Below are 20,302 nucleotides of genomic sequence, written 5' to 3'. Positions count from 1 at the left end.
CCATTCTATATTACAATCAACATTATCTTCACATCAAAAACAAACTCTACAAACTATAGTCATCAAGGTTTGTATTGGCTAAATCTTAACTGATATTTTTTAGTTATAACTTGGACTTTCAGTTCCTAGCTTATTTTTATGTAGTATTTTTACAGTGAATGAATTTAAGATAAAGCTTTAGTCAGTTTCCCAATTTGGAAATTCATATTTTCTTTTGTAGATGAAAACCACTGGAATAGATCCTCAGTTAATATACGATGTAACAGAATTTCTTATGGATTAACATGTCAGTCACTAGAGTAATAGTTGACATGACAGATGAGTACTCATAATGAAGAAATCATGAAAGGGCTAGGTCGAAATGCCCCAATCAGAAACAATGTAATAAATAATAAGAATACAAAATTTATTTATTTTAATATTTTGGATTTGCTTTTAACATTTGCAGGAGATTTATATATTTCACGTTTAGCAGTTGAGTCTCTCATTAAACTTGGTTTATGTTCTAGTTTTAACTTTTTATTACTTCTTGTAACATGTACTATTGGTGAATTTTCTTTTACTGTGTTCTTGACCTCTTTCTACAATACAAATTATAACAATTCAATGTTAAATTTATTTCAACATGTTCTGGTTAGTATGTTTTTAGGTAGAATCGAGACAGTTGTATCAAAATATTTAAATTGGCTAAGTCTTATGGATATATACAGAGAATGCCTGACTGCCTTAGTACCAACAATCATTAAAAACAATGTAGATAAAAATACAACTACAAATTCTTGTGCATTAAAAATCAATAAAAGGGTGAAATCAAATTACATAAATGTAAAAAGAGAAATAGTAATTGTTGTTTCATTTGCATTAATTCATTTTGAAAATAGTCAGATTTTCAAATTTGTGCACCACCTGCAACATAAATTGGAACACTGATAATTAAAAGAAAGGTGAGAAAAATAATCCACAGCAGATGGGTTCCCTTTTTTTTCATTTATTAAATTGCTAATACTTAAATGAATAGAAAGTAGAGATGTTCTAATGACTTGGAAAAATACCAGTTTGTCTTAATAATTCATAATTAGCTAAATTGGAAGAGAATTACCAATGTGTGACTGATCAAGAAAGGTCAAAAAGTCTTTTGTTGATCCAGACTGTACATGGACATTTATGATTGGTTAAAACTCTTAATTATATGCAATAAGAACACAATGATATGTTTAAAAATACATGATAATTCATTAAAAACACCAATTAATCAAATAGTTTGACACTAAAAAACAAGGTAACCCATCTTTAAATATATTAACTCACTTGAAATTTAGACTTCTTATTTAAATCTGTAACCTCCATATCACTTTCTTCTGATGAACTGTCAGAGTCACTGTCTGGTTTATGGGGAGTTTTCACTGTATCCTTCTTTACTCTACTCATATCATCTAACTCATTTTCAGAATCACTACCATCACTTTCTGAGTCACTATTATTGTGATTAGCTTCAATGTGAGACCCTTTTCTAGATATCACAAAATCACTTTCACCTTCTTCCATAGCTTCAATACTGAAATATTCATTTATTAGATGACAATATATCACTCAGCATTACATTGCACGACGTCTTCATATCTTAACAACTTAACATGTTACAGAATTATTGATCAAAATGTTATATCAAGCCTAAAGAATTTTTAAAAAATTTACCTTTGAGAAGGGTTATCATCAATACGACCCATACAAGTCCAGGTATAGTCTACAAACATTGACTGTTGTAATAATCTGTTCATTCTCTTAAAATGACGATCTAAAATACAGTGAAGTTATAACATGTAAAATCATACTGTAGTAGTTAAATACACAAGCAAACATATATTTCTATATCTGTTGTTCCATTTTTCTAGAACACTTTCTTCAAACCTCATGATCTCTAGTGTTGAAACGGTTAATCAGTTTAACTGTCAATTTCATATGAAAGTATAAAAGAGAGCAATTTTGACAGAAATTTCTTCACTGTATGAGTCTTTAGGCTGTTTTCTTTAGTAAATAAACATCTTTAGTGATTGAATAATTGAGATTAATAAATCAAGATAGGGTATCAATTATCAAAACACTATTACTATTCCTCTAATTGGCTGTTTGTTTCTTCTTGCCTGTCAATCGGCTTCAAGCTTCATGAGTACGGATTTATTGAGACAATAGTTTTATACCAGTTGTGGAACCAGTACACTGATTCACAGCGACTTCAATGAGATACACTCATTACACTGACCCCACAATAACTGGTATAAAAACCTTTGATCTGTTAGAGACTGTAGCAATGAGTGACAATGGCGCCAGTCCATCTGAACTCTGTCAGGCCCACTAGTAATCTTACATTGAAGCGTTGTTTGGTATCAATTTGTACCGACAAATGGCGGGGAACTAGCCAAAATCTTCCTGGGTATTCATTTACACTTACTCTAGTTTAGGTAACGATGTGTTACCGCCGCAAGACCCCTTTCATAATCTTTAGTAATGAATCGCGGTTAACCGGGTAACAAATGGTTATTGCCGACGATTACCCAGTTTGTAAAATTCACTAACCGTTTCAACACTAATATGTGGACAACTCCATCCCTTAAATTCTTTAACCAAATAAAAGCTAATAATATGGGTATGGAAGCCTAAAACATACCTGTATATGAAAGTAAGCCCTCTAATGTGGACTGTATATTAGGAAACTCTATTAACTGATTAGGTGAGAAAGAGTTGAATATAACACCAATAATAAACTGAGCTTCTTGACAATGTTTACTATTAGTATTCCATGTTACTGCAAATCTTAATATAGCATCTGAAAAATTAATAGTGTTGTATTATATACAGATACAGTAGATACATCAACATTCTTTGTTTGGACAATTTGATATCCCAAAAAAATGAGATATATTTCACTGTTTGAGACCTACAGCTATTTATTTTGATCAAAATAAAAGTCAGATGTAAAGCTTTCTATGTACTTACCAACTTGATACATCTGTAATTTAGATAAAGTAATTTCTAATTCTCTAATACCTTCATTTTCTTTCAGTATTGCTGTAAACAGTTATATTGTATATTATGTAATCATTGAAACAGTGAACATCTTACTACCTGATAAGCATATAAACCAACTCTATTTCTTTTTTTAGAAAAGTATAAGACAGAGTAAATTGAGTTAACAGTTCATTGTTTTACTTGATTTAGGACCTTCGCAATATACCTTTAATAATAGATAAAACTTTGTAAGGTTGTTCCAATGTAATGGCTAAACTCAAAGCCTTAAGATATTTCTTCTTTTGAATTAAATTAGATAGTTGCTGTTCCCTGAAAAAAAAAATTTGATAGTATGAGATGTTTTGATGTTAAGAAAAGTGTGCAGTTGGCAATTTAATAATTGTCATTAATGCTAATAATGATAATTATGCTAACTTTAGTATTAAATCTTCTTGTATTTTCAATGTTTCTTCTCTTTCTTCTTCTGTTACATCCTACAATTAGAACATTGAAGATGACAACCAGTAATGCAGTACTATGAGATATATGTAATATCGTCACAGGTTAATTTAATATTTGAAGAATTAACAGTTCAAAATTCATACTAGTGACACAGAGTTTGTATGGTGTTTAAACTGAATTACAATTTTTAGAAAGAAGGAAAGAGAAATATGAAGCCTAATTTTCTAATCAGATTTTACCTTCCAAAAGATCACTGTAGAATCTGCTGCTCCAGTGACTACTGTATTTTCTGCTGTATTTGTTGTCAATGCCCAGATTTTACCATTATGATCATCATAAGATTTAATACATTCATTAGTTTTAATAGTCCATAATTTTAATACACCATCAGCACCACTAAAAGTTTAATAACAAATGATTTGAAGAATATTTCAAAGGGTTTTTGGTAATAGATATTGTTTTAGACTATTTCTTCATTGAATAAGAAGTTATAACTTATATAACTGCAATATGTCAAGTATTATAAAATTTAATGAAAACTGAGCTATTAATTCAGAAAGAATAGAAGATAATGGTATTTACCAGGATAATATTTGCATACCATTACTAATAAACATAGTTCTTAATACAGAAGCTGAATGACCTTCAAATGTCTACAAAAAACATAAGGGAACTATGTTCATAATATATATTCAAAGACAAGGGTAATTAAAGCCTAATTTTATCTTCTAAGGTTTCTACTTCTCTTGAAAAACATAAATCCAATCATCACAGTTCATCATGTGGTTTACAGATATAATATTTTCACTGTTAAGGGCCACACCTAAATACATCCTAATCCATTTTTGGATTGCTAGTTTTTTAGGATTTTCACCATGACAAAAGCCAAATTTGGTATCAATACAAAGCTGAACCATTAATGAGTTCACATGGACACATATTCTATGATGTCCTCGTGCCATATAATACAGTTAAAGAGTATGCTTTTCCCTGGTAAGTATTTTTTTGAATTGATGGTTTATCTTTGTATAAATACCAAAAGATATAAAGATAGCTTGCGATGCAAGGTAACATACGCCCACTGGCAGCTGTCAGAAATAATAAAACAGTCTTTAGTGACTAAAGTACAAATTTTCTCATATTGAAGAAATTATTTATGCTGAATAATTCCACGAAATTTTTTAAAATCAATATCAATAGCCCAAAGTGTTTACAAAGTCAAGGGCAATAATTCAAAAAATGTTCATCAAAAATATCTCTTGTTAGAACTTGTCAGATCTTATCAATTCCAATGATCACACCAAGTTTCATCAGAATCGGTTGAAAACTGTAGCTTCTATTGTGCTCACAAACAAATTTTGACACGTTTTTTCAAAGTCTAGGGCAATAACTCAAAAACCGTTCATCAAAAATGCATCAAGTTAGAACTTGTCCGAGATCTTATCAATTCCAATGATCACACCAAGTTTCATCAGAATCGGTTGAAAAATGTAGCGTCAATCCTGCTCACAAACTATTTTTAACAAATTTCGACGCATTTTAACAAAATCAAGGGCAATAACTCAAAACCCATTCATCGAAAATGCGTCAAGTTAGAGCTTGTCCAAGATCTTATCAATTCCAATGATCACTCCAAGTTTCATCAGAATCGGTTGAAAACTGTAGCTTCAATCCTGCTCACGAACTATTTTTAACAACTAATGACGCGTTTTTACAAAGTCAAGGGCAATAACACAAAAACCGTTCATCGAAAAAGCGTCAAGTTAAAACTAGTCCGAGATCTTATCAATTCCAATGATCACACCAAGTTTGATCAGAATCGGTTGAAAACTGTAGCTTCAATCCTGCTCACAAACTATTTTTAACAAATTTTGACGTGTTTTTACAAAGTCAAGGGCAATAACTCAAAAACCGTTCATCGAAAATGCGTCAAGTTAAAACTTGTCCGAGATCTTATCAATTCCAATGATCACAACCAGTTTCTTCAGAATCCGTTGAAAACTGTAGCTTCAATCCTGCTCACGAACAATTTTTAACAAATTTCAAGGCGTTCTAAGTCAAGGGCAATATCTCAAAAACCGTTCATCAAAAATATGTCAAATTCGAACTTGACTGAGATCTTATCAATCTAAAGCATCACACCAAGTTTTATCAAATTCATGTGGGCGTATAAAAATGGTGAAAACTCCTATATAAAACAACATTAAGTGTCTTGACCTAACCAGTGACAATATCACAAGGGTAGGGCTATAGTTGTCAGGCAAATCTAACAAATGAATATAATTTCAATAACGGCAATAATCAAATTATAGAAATAAATCATTACATACCTTCACGCATGAGAAATCTTGTAGAGACCATATTTTAATAGTAGAATCAGCTGACCCAGTTAAAACACACTGAAATTATACAGTATAAAATATTCAAAAGTATTTGGAATCATTGTGTCCATCAAGCTCGCTGACTATGACAGGTTTTCTATACGCAGATTGTGCTTGTTGCTGAAAGTCTTAGAAAAATGTTAATTTTAGAAGATAGCTTGCCAGGCAAGGTAATATACGCCCAATGGCAGCTTTGATTTTAAATAAAAAACATTTGGCAGTACAGTAACAATTAACAGTATGAAATATTCAACCTTCAGACATACACTTCTTTTGAACTTTTTGAGGCGATAGTATTCTTTTACGTGATACTGCATAATATTACCAAGTTTTATCAAAATCTGTCAAGAATTGGGCCTTCTAGAGTGTTTACGTGCTAAAAATTGAATGCGTTTCAAGAAAAATAAGGTGAAGTAAATGTACCTGATCAACAGGTGAAAACTGAATACACCAAACTCCTCTTCTATGTCCTCTCATAACACCTAATAATGACAGGTCTGATTCCCTCCAGATCTACAATACAAATTACTAAATAGCAGTAACTCCAAAATGTTGAATTTTAGATTATTTATTTTTTCAATGTAGCATGATATTCTCTATCTATTGCTTGTTACCAAATAACTGCATCTTTATTAGATTTTTCAAAAAAATGATAACTGTGTTGGGGTAAAATTAAAATTTAGCTAATGATTCAAGGCATAACACAGTAAGTGTCTCATACTGTATTTTGATCTAAGAATCTTTGGAGATACAGCTTATAGAAGTAGCAATTTCTGGAGATACTGCCTTTTCATGCATAACCCTTTAGATGTAATAATCCCTGGAGATACCCTCTTTTAATTATTTCCTTTTTGGAGATACTGCCTCCATCATTGGAGATACTGTGTTTTGCTTATTGGTGATTGGTCCATAATCAACCAATAGAATTGTACAGTTTTCCCGCTGAAAAATATTAGTTCACAAATATTTGGGCCATGCTTCTCATATTATTTTTAAAAAATGTCACTGTCATTGAAGTTGAAGACACTATTAAAGCACCTGTTATTTAATTTAATCTTGCAAAAGATAAGCAAGAATTAAGCCTTGAACATGACGTAACTGCCAATATTGTACCTTGAAGAGACACCGGAAGTGATGATAAAAACTTGGACTCAGATCCGGACTATGAACCCACTGACAATGTTTTAAATGAGAACAATGAAAGCTGATGAAATTTGTGAGAATCAGTCTAGAACTGGTAAAACCAAAAAGAAAAAAAGTTGTCGAAGAATTGAACATCAGCTTTTGTAAGCTTGGTGAAGAGAAATGTGAAACGTGCAAAATTTAAAGAACATAAGAAGGTGCATGAAACAGAAGATGATGAATGCGAATTTTGTCTGATGATAAAGGAACACATTTTGAAAGCAAGAAAGGCGAGAAATCTGTATCGTGCAGATGTTGATAAGACTGATTTGCCAGAGTACGCCATAACATCAATTGACATGCAAAAGGTTGTAATGCTTCCTTGCATGCCAGGATTCAAACCTGCTGATTTTACAAAACGTATTGTAGCTTTCCATGAAACTTTTGCACCCATCAGAGGTTTAAAAGATGTAGATCCAAAGAACAAGAATATATCTTAGGATTGGCACGAAGGAATCTCTGGGAGGAAAGCAGAGGCTGTGGTTTTAACATTTTATGTTCGGCACAAAATAAGAATTGGTGCCTTACACTGTATTAGCATAAATTATTAATTGCGACAAAACAGATTCTGAAGACATTAATTTGAAGTATTTTGAAGCTGGTCACACTTTCATGAGTGCTGATGCCGTACATGCTGGTGTGGAATCACCTGGTGGCTGCATTTTTGATTTTCGTGATTTTATTGATGTTATTTCTGAATCAAATAGTGGGAAGATGGATGTCATTGAAATAAAAGTTGATATGTTCAGAGATTTCAAATCCGAACATTCTCAAGCTAAACTGAACACACCAGGACGACCCAAACTATCTAATATTGTTGAATTGAAATTTGTTTGGGATTAAAGGGCTTCAAAATAAAACAGATTTCGATGATGAATTTTCAAATTCTAATTTCCTTCAGATAAATGCAAAGCTTTTGATTCCTCAGGGCAGAACAGCAGCATGCGGTATTAATACAGGAAAGAAAGTTGATATTGTTTCCAAATTATGCCCGAAACCAGAAGAAACTTTTGGTCCAATTTAGAAGAGAGTGACACAATTACTGATTTAGTAACAGATCTGTAATGGACCCACAAACGGATAATTTGGACAAACCTAAAGTTCTTTCAATGTGTTTCATTTTAGTTTAGTTTAGAATGTTATAGTTAAATTGCATCAATTACTTAATTCTACTAGGCTTAGTATCCTAAACGTAGATTGAACGAGTGTGCTCCTGTATAAGGCATTTTCTGGGAAATATAAGTATATTTTTATACATTCTTTTCTGTCATCAAATGTAGAACACATAAATCACTAATAAAGTCATCATAAAGTTGTATAATATAGAATAAGTTACTTTCATTACTATGTTCTATTCTGGGTTATAGAATGGCAGATACTTTGTTTTAATTCATTAATCATGTATTCAACAAAAGAATTAAACATTATTTCAAAACATGTTATCATTTCTATCTCAAATCATGGTATTCACATCTTCACTACACCAAAACTGTGAAATTTCTGCTTTGAAGATAGCTTGCCAGGCAAGATAATATACGCCCACTGGCAGCTTTGATTTTCAATAAAAATATTTAGCAGTAGTTACAATCACCAGTATGAAATATTCAACCTTCAGTCATACACTTCTTTTGAACTCTTTAGGGCGATACTGAATAATATTGAGTATGAGTTATTGCCCTTGTTCTTGAAATGTGTTCAATTTGTAACTCGTGAAAACTCTAGAAGGTATATATTCAATCTTCAGCGCAATACTGAATAATAAAACTAAGTTTTGTCAAAATCTGGCAAGAATCATGTCCTTTATTGTTTAAGAGCTAAAATTTGAAACTGTTTTCAAGAACTCCTATGAAACATATTTCGATTTTTTTGATTTTCGATAGGGTTCATCCGTGGGTGATAAAAACAATTTCACCAAGTTTCATCACAATCTGTCAAGAATTGAGCCTTCTAGAATGTTTATGAGCTCAAAATTTAACATGTTCTCAAGAACATCGGCGATAACTGATACTAAATATTTTTAGATTTTTCTGATTTTCAATAGGGATCATCCATGGGTGATAACAAACACTCATGCCAAGTTTCATCAAAATCCACCAAGAATTGTGCTTTCTAGAGTGTTTACAAGCTAAAAGTTGAACGAGTTTTCAAGAACAAGGGCAATAACTCATACTAAATATTTTCGATTTTTCTGATTTTCAATAGGGTTTATCCTTGGATGATTACAAACAGTCACTCCAAGTTTCGTCAAAATCCGTCAAGAATTGTGTCTTGTAGAGTGTTTACGAGCAATTGTGGATGGACGGACCGACAGGTGGCGTGGGCGTATAAAACAGAACAGTTTGATACCTAACAAGATACTATGTGATAATAAAATAATTCATAGTAAGCCATTACACAAAAACATGATTTTCTCCAAATGACATATTTGGGGTTACTGCTATTTGTTTTGACAGGGATAATACTAATCTACATTTTTTATATACTTTGAAAAATATACAATTTTTATCATGAGAATTATAATAGAAATATTATAACAGAACTTGAATCTTGTTGTTACTATATTGCCAGATTGCTCTACAATTGATGTATTGGGCACTATTTTAACAGTGAAAATATATATTTGTGAATTATAATATAATAAGCTATGAAACCAATGACATAAGAATCCTCTTAAAGGAATACTAAGAATTTAAAACTTGTCTTATAAGAGCATATATTCATCAGTAGATATAGCTGGTGATCCCTGGTGTCATAAATAACATAACAGGATCCTTATATAATCCGATAAATCAAAAAAACTTAGTATTTATGCAATGAACCATTGAAAAACGCTTAATATTAACATTGAGCGTTTTTCAATAATTACTTAATTATATGAATTTTCCAGATTTATCAGGGATTCTGTTGTAACTTTATGACACACTGATGAATATATACTCATATTGGCCATTCTTGAGAACTTAAATTTTATGTTCATTGTAAGATGTTGTATCACTTTAAGATACTTGAACTAGCCTCAAATCCCATATTGATTGTAATAAGACTAGTAAATATCATGTCTTGGAATCAGAAATATGTAAGTCTGATAAAATTGTAGCAAGTAGTGACTATGTTAAAATATGACTAACCTTGGCAGTTTTATCAAGAGAACAAGTAGCTATAAACTTATCATTAGGTGAAATATCTATAAAATTAATATCTTTTTCATGAGCAATATCAGTAGCTACTGCTTTCAATGTGACAACATCTTTTCTGGATTCATCAAGGGCTGGTAATTCCCACTTTTTTAATGTATTGTCTTCACTGCCACTAATAACAAAATCAGCTTTGGTCCTAAAATTTAAACAACATAGATCTACACATTGGGCTTACCTATGTATATGCACATACCTTGTACCTTGAAGAATGTTCTTACATAAACGCAGTAACAAAATATTCAATTTCTTTGCTGTAATAGTACAATTGACTTAATTTACAATAACAAAATAATATAATAATAATAATAAAATAATTACTTTGCTAGACAGACAGCACCTACAGCTTGTATATGGCCTGATGCAATTGCAACACATGTAATGTTACCAATATCTTCATCAAATTTCCATACTCGGATCGTACTATCCTGTAATATTGTGATGAATACATTATTCAGATCTGATATCTCATACAATTTCTCTTTGACCACCCTACTACAATTGTGGGATTACAAATATAAGAAATAATAAATTTCCATACCTTGGCACTAGAAGCAAATAATGCTGATTGTTTGTGGACTGATATATTTAATACAATATCTGTATGACCAGTTAATATCTGACATTTCCAACTAGACCTTTCATAAACTTTAATTTTTTCACTATTAGTTATAACTATAATATGACTGTCATCTTTACCAATAAACTGTAGGTCTAATACCTCATCCATGTAACCAGCAAACTGTAGTAGTAAAAATAATGATAAGAATTACTTACTAACAGGATTTGACTGATTGTATAAAAGATACATATCAAATGAAGAAATTGTAGAAGAGTTAAATGTATTTTTTTGGCATTGTGCTCTAATGTCCATATATATTCAATTAATTGACACTTGTGATAAGTTGTGAGTCAATTAACAGACTATTTTCCATCAAATTTTCCTTACGTTTAAAATGCACATACTAATGATATAAAAGGTCAATATTGGGCTATTTAAACACAATTCCTATTCCTATTCATCATAACGTAATTTTTTTTCTAAAAATCAACAAACTTTTAAAATATTTTTGTGTCAAATTATTTCTTTAATATGTAAGTATATAAAATATAAGTACTGACCTGTTTTTGAATAGTAAAATCTTGTGTATCAGCGAGAATAATATTATGATCATATGTTACTACAATAAACTGTTTTAATATAGGATGATATAGAGCCTGTGTTATAACTTGTTCATCTTCTGACTTTCCACCATCAACAGTTACTAATTTCTTACTATATACACATTTACCATTATCATGTTGGTATATACTTAAATTACCTATAAATATACCACAAATAATAAATTTACAGAAAAAAACATCACAAATTTTCAAACATTATCAAGTCAAAAAAAAATTCAGATATTGCTGATTCTGCTATTGAGGATAAACTAGATAACAGATGGTTGGATGCTTGGTTGCAGATAATCAGAATCATATTAGCTACTTTTTCTCCAGTTCATTTTGGTACCTACCTTTATTACCAGCTGTTATATAATATGTAGAATGATCTTGTAATTTGAATATATCATAATCTAATATGTCAGGGTTGACTGGAATTATTGATTCTAATCGCTGTAAAACAATAAAACAGCATTTATTATTTAAATTTAACAAACTGACAGTACAATATGGTATAGGTAAATTTCCAAATTATTTTACTTGTCACTGAATTTTGCCTTTATGCAGTAACAATTTTTGATACTTGACAAGCTTCTTTCTATATCTTTTCAGCAAAGAAGAACACTCATGTTCAAAATTTAGTCTGACCTTTTTGCAACAGGATCAATACGTAAAATGCTCAATTTTTATTGTCATTAATAAGAAACCAGTAAATGTTCAAAATGTGTACTTTACCTCAAATACAGGTAGTGTTTTACTGACTTTCAATTCTACCATATTCCATGTTATTACTACACTATCCCTACCAGTACTAAAACAGATAGTGTTATGTTACTGACTAATTGGATTGAAAATATCAATTCAATTCAAATTATAACAATAATAGCAAGATATATTTTAGTAACTAATAGTTGAGATTAGTTGTTTCAGAAATAATAAAAACCTACCTATACATAGTATTACCATCTGGTGTAAATATTAAACTAGTAACAGTACTATAGTGGGCTGATATCTCTGATACACAAGTACTAGTCATTAAATCCCAAATACGTATCAAATTATCATCACTGGCTGATACCAACTGTAAGCGTGACTTATCAGGATTAAATTCCATTGCACTGAAAATACAATGATGAAAGTTAATTGCTGTAAGACTTTTAAACAAAAGAAGAGAATCATATATTGGAAAGAAGCCCAATAGAGTGAAAGACTGAACATCACTGAACAAACAATCAACAGCGAGAAAAAGGGCTCAGAAATGTGTGAAGATAAAATTCATCTAAGAGTTTCAATTCCAAATTTAAAATATTAGTTTTGAGTCGGTCGGTTTGGAGAAGAAGGCTTTAAAGGTGGCAATTTTACATTCTGGTGCCTTTGTTTGTTTGTAATATGAGCCTTGTTCTGGATGAAAGTGTGAATAAGGCCTATAGGAAAGTAAATGAGTCAAGAAAACACACCAAATGGCATCTATTCATACAGATTACAGTAGTAAAAGAAGATATTGGCCAGACTTCAACACAGCTAATAAATTTCTAGACAATCAAAAAAAATAAAATAACAAACCATATAACTCCTTTATGTCCTGTTAAATCATGGGTACAATGTTCCTGTACAATATCCCATACTTTAATAGTTAAATCTGTACTACCAGTAGCTAACAATGTAGATGTCTTATCCATTGCCATAGACACTATAGGAGTTCTGTGGGATGTCTAAATGCAAGAAGGTAAAATGCTATAAACCATTTACATTAACTGGAGTTTCATAGATCAGTTGCTCTCTGTTTATTCACTTGACTTGAGTTATAACATTGTCAAAGAAAAATATACGCTCACTGGCTGCTTTGATTTTAAATAAAAATATTTGGCAGTACAGTAACTATTACCGGTATGAAATATCCAACCTTCAGTATTACGCTTCTTTTGAACTCTTTGGGACGATACTGTATAATATTACCAAGTTTAGTCAAAGAATTGGGCTTTCTAGAGTGTTTAGGAGCTAAAACTTGAATGCGGGCAAGGGCAATAACTCAAACTAAATATTTCGATTTTTCGGATTTTCGATAGGATTCATCCTTGGGTGATTACAAACACTCACACCAAGTCTCCTCACAATCCATCGATAATTGTGCCTTCTGGAGTATTTAAGGGCTAAAAATTGAACATGCTTTAAAGAACAAGGGCAATAACTCATACTAAATATTTTTCGATCTTTCTGATTTTCAAACACTCACACCAAATTTCCTCAAAATCAGTCAAGAATTGTACCTTCTAGAGTGTCTACGAGCAATTGTGGACGAACGGATGGACATAAGTGACAACAATATATGCCCTCGACTTCATGTGGGCGTATAAGAATCAAAATAAATAAAACTTGACTAAATAAAAAGTATAAAAAAATACTTAAGTTAACTGCTAGAATCTAGCTATGCAACCAATAGGTGTTCCATGAAATATCCTTGAAGGTTTTAATTATTTCAAAGAGGAAAAGGATTTAAACGGAAAATGTCTCTCACCCTCCAGGATCGAACAAGCTTTCTCTCCCTCCAATGCCATTGTCTCAACAAGAGGTTTTGACTGGCTACAATAAGGTACTGGAATTCAAAAGAATGCAATTGTAATATATAAAAATATTGGCATGGGGTGTCATTAATAACTTTGATTAACTCTCAAGATTAACAGAAATTTAAATACCACATATTACCGGAATTACTCAAAGCTAGTGCAAAAAACTAATCTGGCCCCAATTCAAACAGAATATTATTATTATCTTACCTCATTATCAGGGCTGAGTATAAAATTAGTAACGATTTCTTCTTCCTAATGAAATCAATCAAAATACAATAAAAGTTAAATTTGATTTTTTAACTATCATATAACCCAATTTTAGTGAGTCTATAAAACTTTTACATTGAATCCATGGTATCAAGAAACTCACATAGAACACATTTACATGCAATATAATAAAAGATAGCCTTGCGAAGCAAGGTGACATACACCCACCACCAGCTTTGATAGTAAGTACAAATCATTGTTTGTAGCCTGTACAGTGAGCTAATTGTTAACAGATGGACGGATGACAATATGCTTCCATACTACGATTGGGCATATAAAAATCTAAAGAATCCATAAAGAATTGTTGCTTAAAGAGTGATTGCACTATATAGCTAATAGTTGAAAAGTTTGGTGAAAAATCATCAGATCATCATCGATAGGAATCATCTTCATAATGACGTTGAACCACAAATAAAAAAAATCCACAAAGAATTATTGCCTGTAGAGTGAGCATGAGATGCACAATATAGCTAATAAAACGCGATCATTCGGTAAAAAATTATCACATCATTGCAAAAATAGATAGGAATCATCTTCATAATTACATTGACCTTTGGCCAAGCCACATGTGAATAAACGGACAAATTATCAGATCATCACGAAAGTCGATAAGGATCATCTTCATAATGAGATTGACCTAGTTGCACAATATAGCTAATAGAGTGAAAACGCTCCGTCGGACACAATATTTCGGTGAAAAATGATCAGGTCATCATGAAAATCGATAAGGATCATCTTAAGAATTACATTGACGCACAATAAAAATTAAAAGAATCCATACGTAATTGTAGAGTGAGCACGAGCTGCACAATACAGTTAATAGAGTCAAAACACTAAGTCACACACAATGTTCAAATGTGAACAGACAAGACAGACCGCCAGGGTGATTACAATATATATTTGTGGGTGTATATAAATAAAAAGAAGAAAAGGTAAAAATAAATCACACGATAACATGCAAACAGTAGGTAAAAAGTCAATACAATCAAAGTACCGGTACTATGGGTTCATTTCAGGACTAATCCCTTTAATAAGGGGATTAGTCCTGAAAAGCAGCCAGATTTACTCTAATTGTATCTAATTGCACATTATCGTGAGATTTTTTTTTTCCTGCAATATAACCATAAATACTCTCTTCAGACAAATAAATTAGGTCATACTTCAGATAGAGTTGCAATTATTTGCATTCATGGGAACTACTGGATTTACTGGGTCAGAAATGTTCACAACAAGATAGATATCCTGTAACATATAGATAATATGAATCTTTGGATTTTAAGACAAATTTTAGAAATGCAAGACTAACCTTGGAAAATGAAGCTACTAAATTACTAGATTTAATGTCAATCATTTGAACTTTCTGACCACATCCACAAAACATGAAATCTCCATTTTTATCTATCTGTGAAAATTAAAGAAAAATAGTATATAGATAAACTAGAAGAAATTGTGACTTCTACAGTGTTTACAAGCTAAAAATTCAAATGGATTTCAATACTTTTTAATTTTGATAGGGTCCATACTCCACTTATCGCCTCCTCCTTAATATCAATTCTTATAATTATATCTTTTACATAATTCTGAATTATTTTTAATACATACCTGAATTTTTCCTTCTGTATAAAAAGCTTGTAATTTTGTATCAACTTTAAAACTAAAGTGAAAAGAAGGAATATTTCAACTTCAAAATAATACTGATAGTCTTAAGATTGGTGTTTGGTTGATGAAAATCTCAACCAGTAAAAAACTAATTATTTGAATATATGTAAATAGTTTTCAAAAGTACCAGAGATGTACGAAATCGCATAAATCCTTCAAAAATATCTCAAACTAGAAATTTTCTTTCCTATTTCTATAATGTCTTTTCTAAATAGATGGAAGTGTCTCAAGAAAAGATGTCATTTTAACTTTCGAACGTTTTTTGTAACATAATATTAAATTACAGTCAAGTAACCTAATTTCTGTAAGACTAATTTCGTGCATATCTAGAAATGAAAAATAGGTGCGACCTAGCATGACCTCTGCATTTGCATGTTTTGATAAACATAGGTTATCTTTACAACTTCAATGAAGAATTTTCCTATCGGTTAAAAGTAATGTCAAATTCTTTTATCTATTTCTAATATGTACAAAATGGGAGTAAGGTCTCCATCAGACGTCAGTAAACAAGTCAGAATTTACGTCATACATGTCTGTAAACACGTCGATCGATGCTACCTTAAAAACTTATAACTTATGTTTATAAAGATAGCTTGCCAGGCAAGGTAACATACGCCCACTACCAGCTGTCAGAAATGATAACAAAATATTTAGTGGCTTTATAATGAATCTTAAAATCATCTGTAAGTCAAGGCAAAAATAGCGATGCCATCGTAATACGCCCACATTTGTAATGGCAGCTAATTTGTCCGGGAGGTTGACAAGAGTTATCAGTAAATGAATGTTTCTGAGTGAAATTTTCATATTTCACGGGTTTTGTTTACAGCTTACAATTCACGAACAAGGGCAATAACTCATAGTAAATATTTTTCGACTCGTCTGATTTTCAATAGGGTTCATCCTTGGGTGATTACAAACACTCACACCAAGTTTCGTCAAAATCCATCAAGAAACCAGCTCTCTGTGGCGTCCACTAACAATTCAAGAACAAGGGCAATAACTCATAGTAAATATTTTTTTCGAATCGTCTGATTTTCAATAGGGGTTCATCCTCGGGTGACTACAAACAAACACTCACATCAAGTTTCGTCAAAATCCATCAAGAATCCAGCTCTCTATCGTGTCCACAAACAATTGTGGACAGACAGACAAGGACAGACAGACAGGGGCGACGACTATATAAATACCTGAAACAGTTCATAAAATTAAACGGATACTTTGTCTTAAGATGAACATTAAATATTAATTTTGCTCAAATTTGGCCAATAACAGTATATATCCATCAGTGGACTTACCTGGCTAACTATACTATACATCAAAATCCCTCAATGAATGAATGAATCCAGTAGTTTCAAGCAAGGTAAAATGTATTAATGTATACTTTGACAAATACAAAATGGCGGATTTCAGTTATTACCAAACGTCACCATTTTTTATCGGCCGAACTTCCTTATAATCCCAAGCGGTAATCAGAATTCAAAGTGTCATCTGCTAGAATGTAGTCCAACGAATGAAGTCACGTGATCAACTAGCGGTTTCCTTGTCAGCAGAAAATTTCTATGGAACACAAAGTGGACCATATTCTTATGTTGTTTCAGTGACTTATAGCAATAAATCATGCTACGTATCTTATTTTGTCAGTCACTATTTTTTTTTTTAAAACGTGGTTCTTTGAAGGAATTGTCACTAGTTATAATGAATTGATATTATAGATAAATACTAAGAGAAGTTAATTATACCACCCGGTATCCATACAACGTGTTTTCCTCGACTTATTTATAGATCAAACATTGTACACGAAAATAGGTGACGCATTCTGCCACCGTTGCTAATGAAATATGGGCATATATATAGAAACTAGAGTCCACACTTATCATGTGACTCCCATTGGCTCAACGTTAAAGATTCGTGCTGTCATGAAGCGACGTCAGCCATCATGATTCCGGGGAGTTTCCGGAGTGAATACCAGGATGTACCGTTTGTTTACAATGGACGATCTTCGATAGACAAACTTATTTCATGTCTATTTCCCTTAGATGAAAATTTAAAAAAAAGTTTCATTTCATTATTTCGGAGAATAAAGCTTTTTTCTATCTATTCGTCTATTTCATTATATTAATTTTTAGGTTATGAAGAGTTAATAGTCTTAAAGTGCCTGGTGGGTAAAGTTCATTTTGCTAAAAAAGAGAAAATAGGCACTGACTTATTAGGCCTAGGCCTATACGAAAGAGGTTATAAAGCTAGGCTTTTATTAATTCAATAGATAAATGATTTAAAACGCACAATAAGTTAGATGGCTATTGCCTCTGTAGCATGAATGAACTTGACTCCCACTTGATTCCTGTCACGCAGCCTACTTTTGCTGGTATCTCATAGGCAATATGTCTTTAATTCATTTATACATTCATTTTAAAGATTGGTATGCTAGGTCCATATTATCCTTAGGCCTATTTGTTTACAGTAAAGTTCTCTAGATTTGTTAACAACAAAAAAACATATAGGCCTATACCCACCTCTAACATAATCTTTATTGTGGAAATGTTCACTACAAACTACATGATGTTTACTTGGAACAAAATTTTCTCTCCAGATATTAGCAACCAATTTAGCAGATAATTCTTGGTCTTTAAGTGGAAATCTGGATTGAAACATATCTCATTATTCAGTATCGATCGTATAGCCTACCAGTAGCCTACATACATAGGCCTAGCCTTGGCCTATTAAGACTTATGTTTTATACCTTACGCTTACGTTGTTGTGCCTTCAAAAAAGTCCCAGATACTATACGAATTGCAACCTGAGGTAGAAACATGAAAGGCAGATTCATTTATCTATTTATCTGTTTATTTATTTGATTGTTTAATTAGGCTAGGTGACGAAGAGGAATTGATTCGAGAGCTGCAGGTTTGTGTAAAGGGTTAGGCCTAGGCCTAATAAGCCGTAGGTACTAGTTGTCAGGGAGTTGAGGCCTATAATATAAAAGATACTTTCAGACTTTTAGATATAATCAAACATATATAAACCGATGGCTACATAGCCTAAACATTATAGTTATAGGCAGTAGCAGTGGGTCAATTCTATAGAGTCTATAGACCTAGAGCCTAGACGTCTAGTTTCTAATTCTAGCCTGTAGAGCCTTCATTGGCTTCGTCATAGAATAGGCTAGGCCGAATTTGTTTGAAAGAGGGATTAAATCATGATAATAGACTTGCCTATGAAATGCTAAGCCATTCCCTTTCTTTCTCATGTTAGAACACCCGTAACAACGGCAACTTTCAGGCATATTGTGTACAAAAACAATAAGTAGGTCAAGCTTTAACGTCAAGTCAAGTCAAGTCTCACGATGGATCAGTGTAGACTCTAGTTTCTATATATAACTCTATGAATATGGGTCAAAGTGAAGGATTCATAAAGAAACTCGAAATAAACCAATTTTAATTATTTTGTAGAATATCCGAGGAAACATTTAAGACATTTTTTCCTTTTTTTTAACTTTGACGAAATTTGGTGTTGAATCCTTCTGTCCACGAAAATAAGTTAGACCACTGTAGTACCAGGACCTATTTTTCGTAAATTTTCCTCGATTTCGTTTTTTTAGAAAATATTTTCATGATCTATGAGTATGAGTACAAAAAAATACAAACCTTGATTTTAACTGTGTCATCTTTATAAATTACCGTTGTTATATGGATTATATACACATCAATGTTTCTGATAAGTTTGACAAAGAAGCATTTTATGATCAGTAATAAATTTGTTTATAAAATTTATCAACACGTGAAAATAACTTCCTGGTTAGCAAGGCTCGCACTAAATTGATCACAGCATTTGATTGGCTAGAATGACTACTCCCGACAACATTTAGTTTCTCCATACAGTTCTATGGTTTCTCACTATGGTTTCTCTCTATTAGGGTGAAAATTAATTTTTACAATTTTGCCCTTCAAAGGAACACAGCATATAATACAAAAGAAACTAAAAAAAATAAAACTTCAATCACAAAAGCAGAAGAACTTTTAACAGTTATATACATTTATCATTCATCTCATTATGTTTTTTTTTCAAGAAAGAAAAGGAGTCAGGGCTACCTCATACGTCAGAAAAGAGTTGTTTTTTAAATTTTGCCAAAACATTGATTTTCTTTAACAATCAAGGTAAATAGTTCAATAAACAAGGGCCTTTTCTTATATATGGATTTAACAGGTTTGGAAAAAGGAATTTCTGGTTAATGGATGCATATGGTGTGTTTTATATTTTGAAGATAAACTGGACAATTACGATTTGCTATTTTAAAGAGAAAAATAGCTTGCTAGGCAAGGTAATAAACGCCCACTGGCAGCTTTAATTTTGAATAAAAATATTCCGGTAAGAATCATGCCTTTTAGTGTTTTAGAGCTAAATTTGAAAGCGTTTTCAAGCA

The 20,302-nt window shown here is 31.7% G+C and overlaps 1 protein-coding gene across 1 annotated transcript in view; it reads right to left on the bottom strand.

Moving 5' to 3' along the window:
• LOTGIDRAFT_221859 (hypothetical protein) overlaps positions 1–19,664 on the bottom strand; it is a 20,477-nt gene extending 813 nt beyond the window's left edge. The window contains exons 1-24 of the mRNA XM_009066313.1: positions 19,527–19,664; positions 15,826–15,877; positions 15,530–15,625; positions 14,164–14,208; positions 13,905–13,982; positions 12,953–13,101; positions 12,337–12,507; positions 12,125–12,200; positions 11,743–11,842; positions 11,348–11,547; positions 10,767–10,967; positions 10,547–10,653; positions 10,160–10,364; positions 6,273–6,362; positions 5,799–5,867; positions 4,051–4,121; positions 3,708–3,864; positions 3,442–3,500; positions 3,233–3,336; positions 2,995–3,066; positions 2,666–2,824; positions 1,696–1,795; positions 1,309–1,555; positions 527–581 (exon numbers count right to left, since the gene is read on the bottom strand). Coding sequence (XP_009064561.1) covers positions 527–581; positions 1,309–1,555; positions 1,696–1,795; positions 2,666–2,824; positions 2,995–3,066; positions 3,233–3,336; positions 3,442–3,500; positions 3,708–3,864; positions 4,051–4,121; positions 5,799–5,867; positions 6,273–6,362; positions 10,160–10,364; positions 10,547–10,653; positions 10,767–10,967; positions 11,348–11,547; positions 11,743–11,842; positions 12,125–12,200; positions 12,337–12,507; positions 12,953–13,101; positions 13,905–13,982; positions 14,164–14,208; positions 15,530–15,625; positions 15,826–15,877; positions 19,527–19,546 — 2,683 coding nt within the window. The 5' untranslated portion in view covers positions 19,547–19,664. The remainder of the gene's footprint in view (positions 1–526; positions 582–1,308; positions 1,556–1,695; positions 1,796–2,665; positions 2,825–2,994; positions 3,067–3,232; positions 3,337–3,441; positions 3,501–3,707; positions 3,865–4,050; positions 4,122–5,798; positions 5,868–6,272; positions 6,363–10,159; positions 10,365–10,546; positions 10,654–10,766; positions 10,968–11,347; positions 11,548–11,742; positions 11,843–12,124; positions 12,201–12,336; positions 12,508–12,952; positions 13,102–13,904; positions 13,983–14,163; positions 14,209–15,529; positions 15,626–15,825; positions 15,878–19,526) is intronic.
• Between the last annotated feature and the right edge of the window lie 638 nt (positions 19,665–20,302).

This window comes from Lottia gigantea (genome assembly GCF_000327385.1).
Source record: "Lottia gigantea unplaced genomic scaffold LOTGIsca_75, whole genome shotgun sequence".
Classification (NCBI taxonomy): Eukaryota; Metazoa; Mollusca; class Gastropoda; family Lottiidae; genus Lottia; species Lottia gigantea.
The sequence above is the reverse complement of the archived record's forward strand: the minus strand, read 5'-3'. Positions and strand labels throughout refer to the sequence as shown.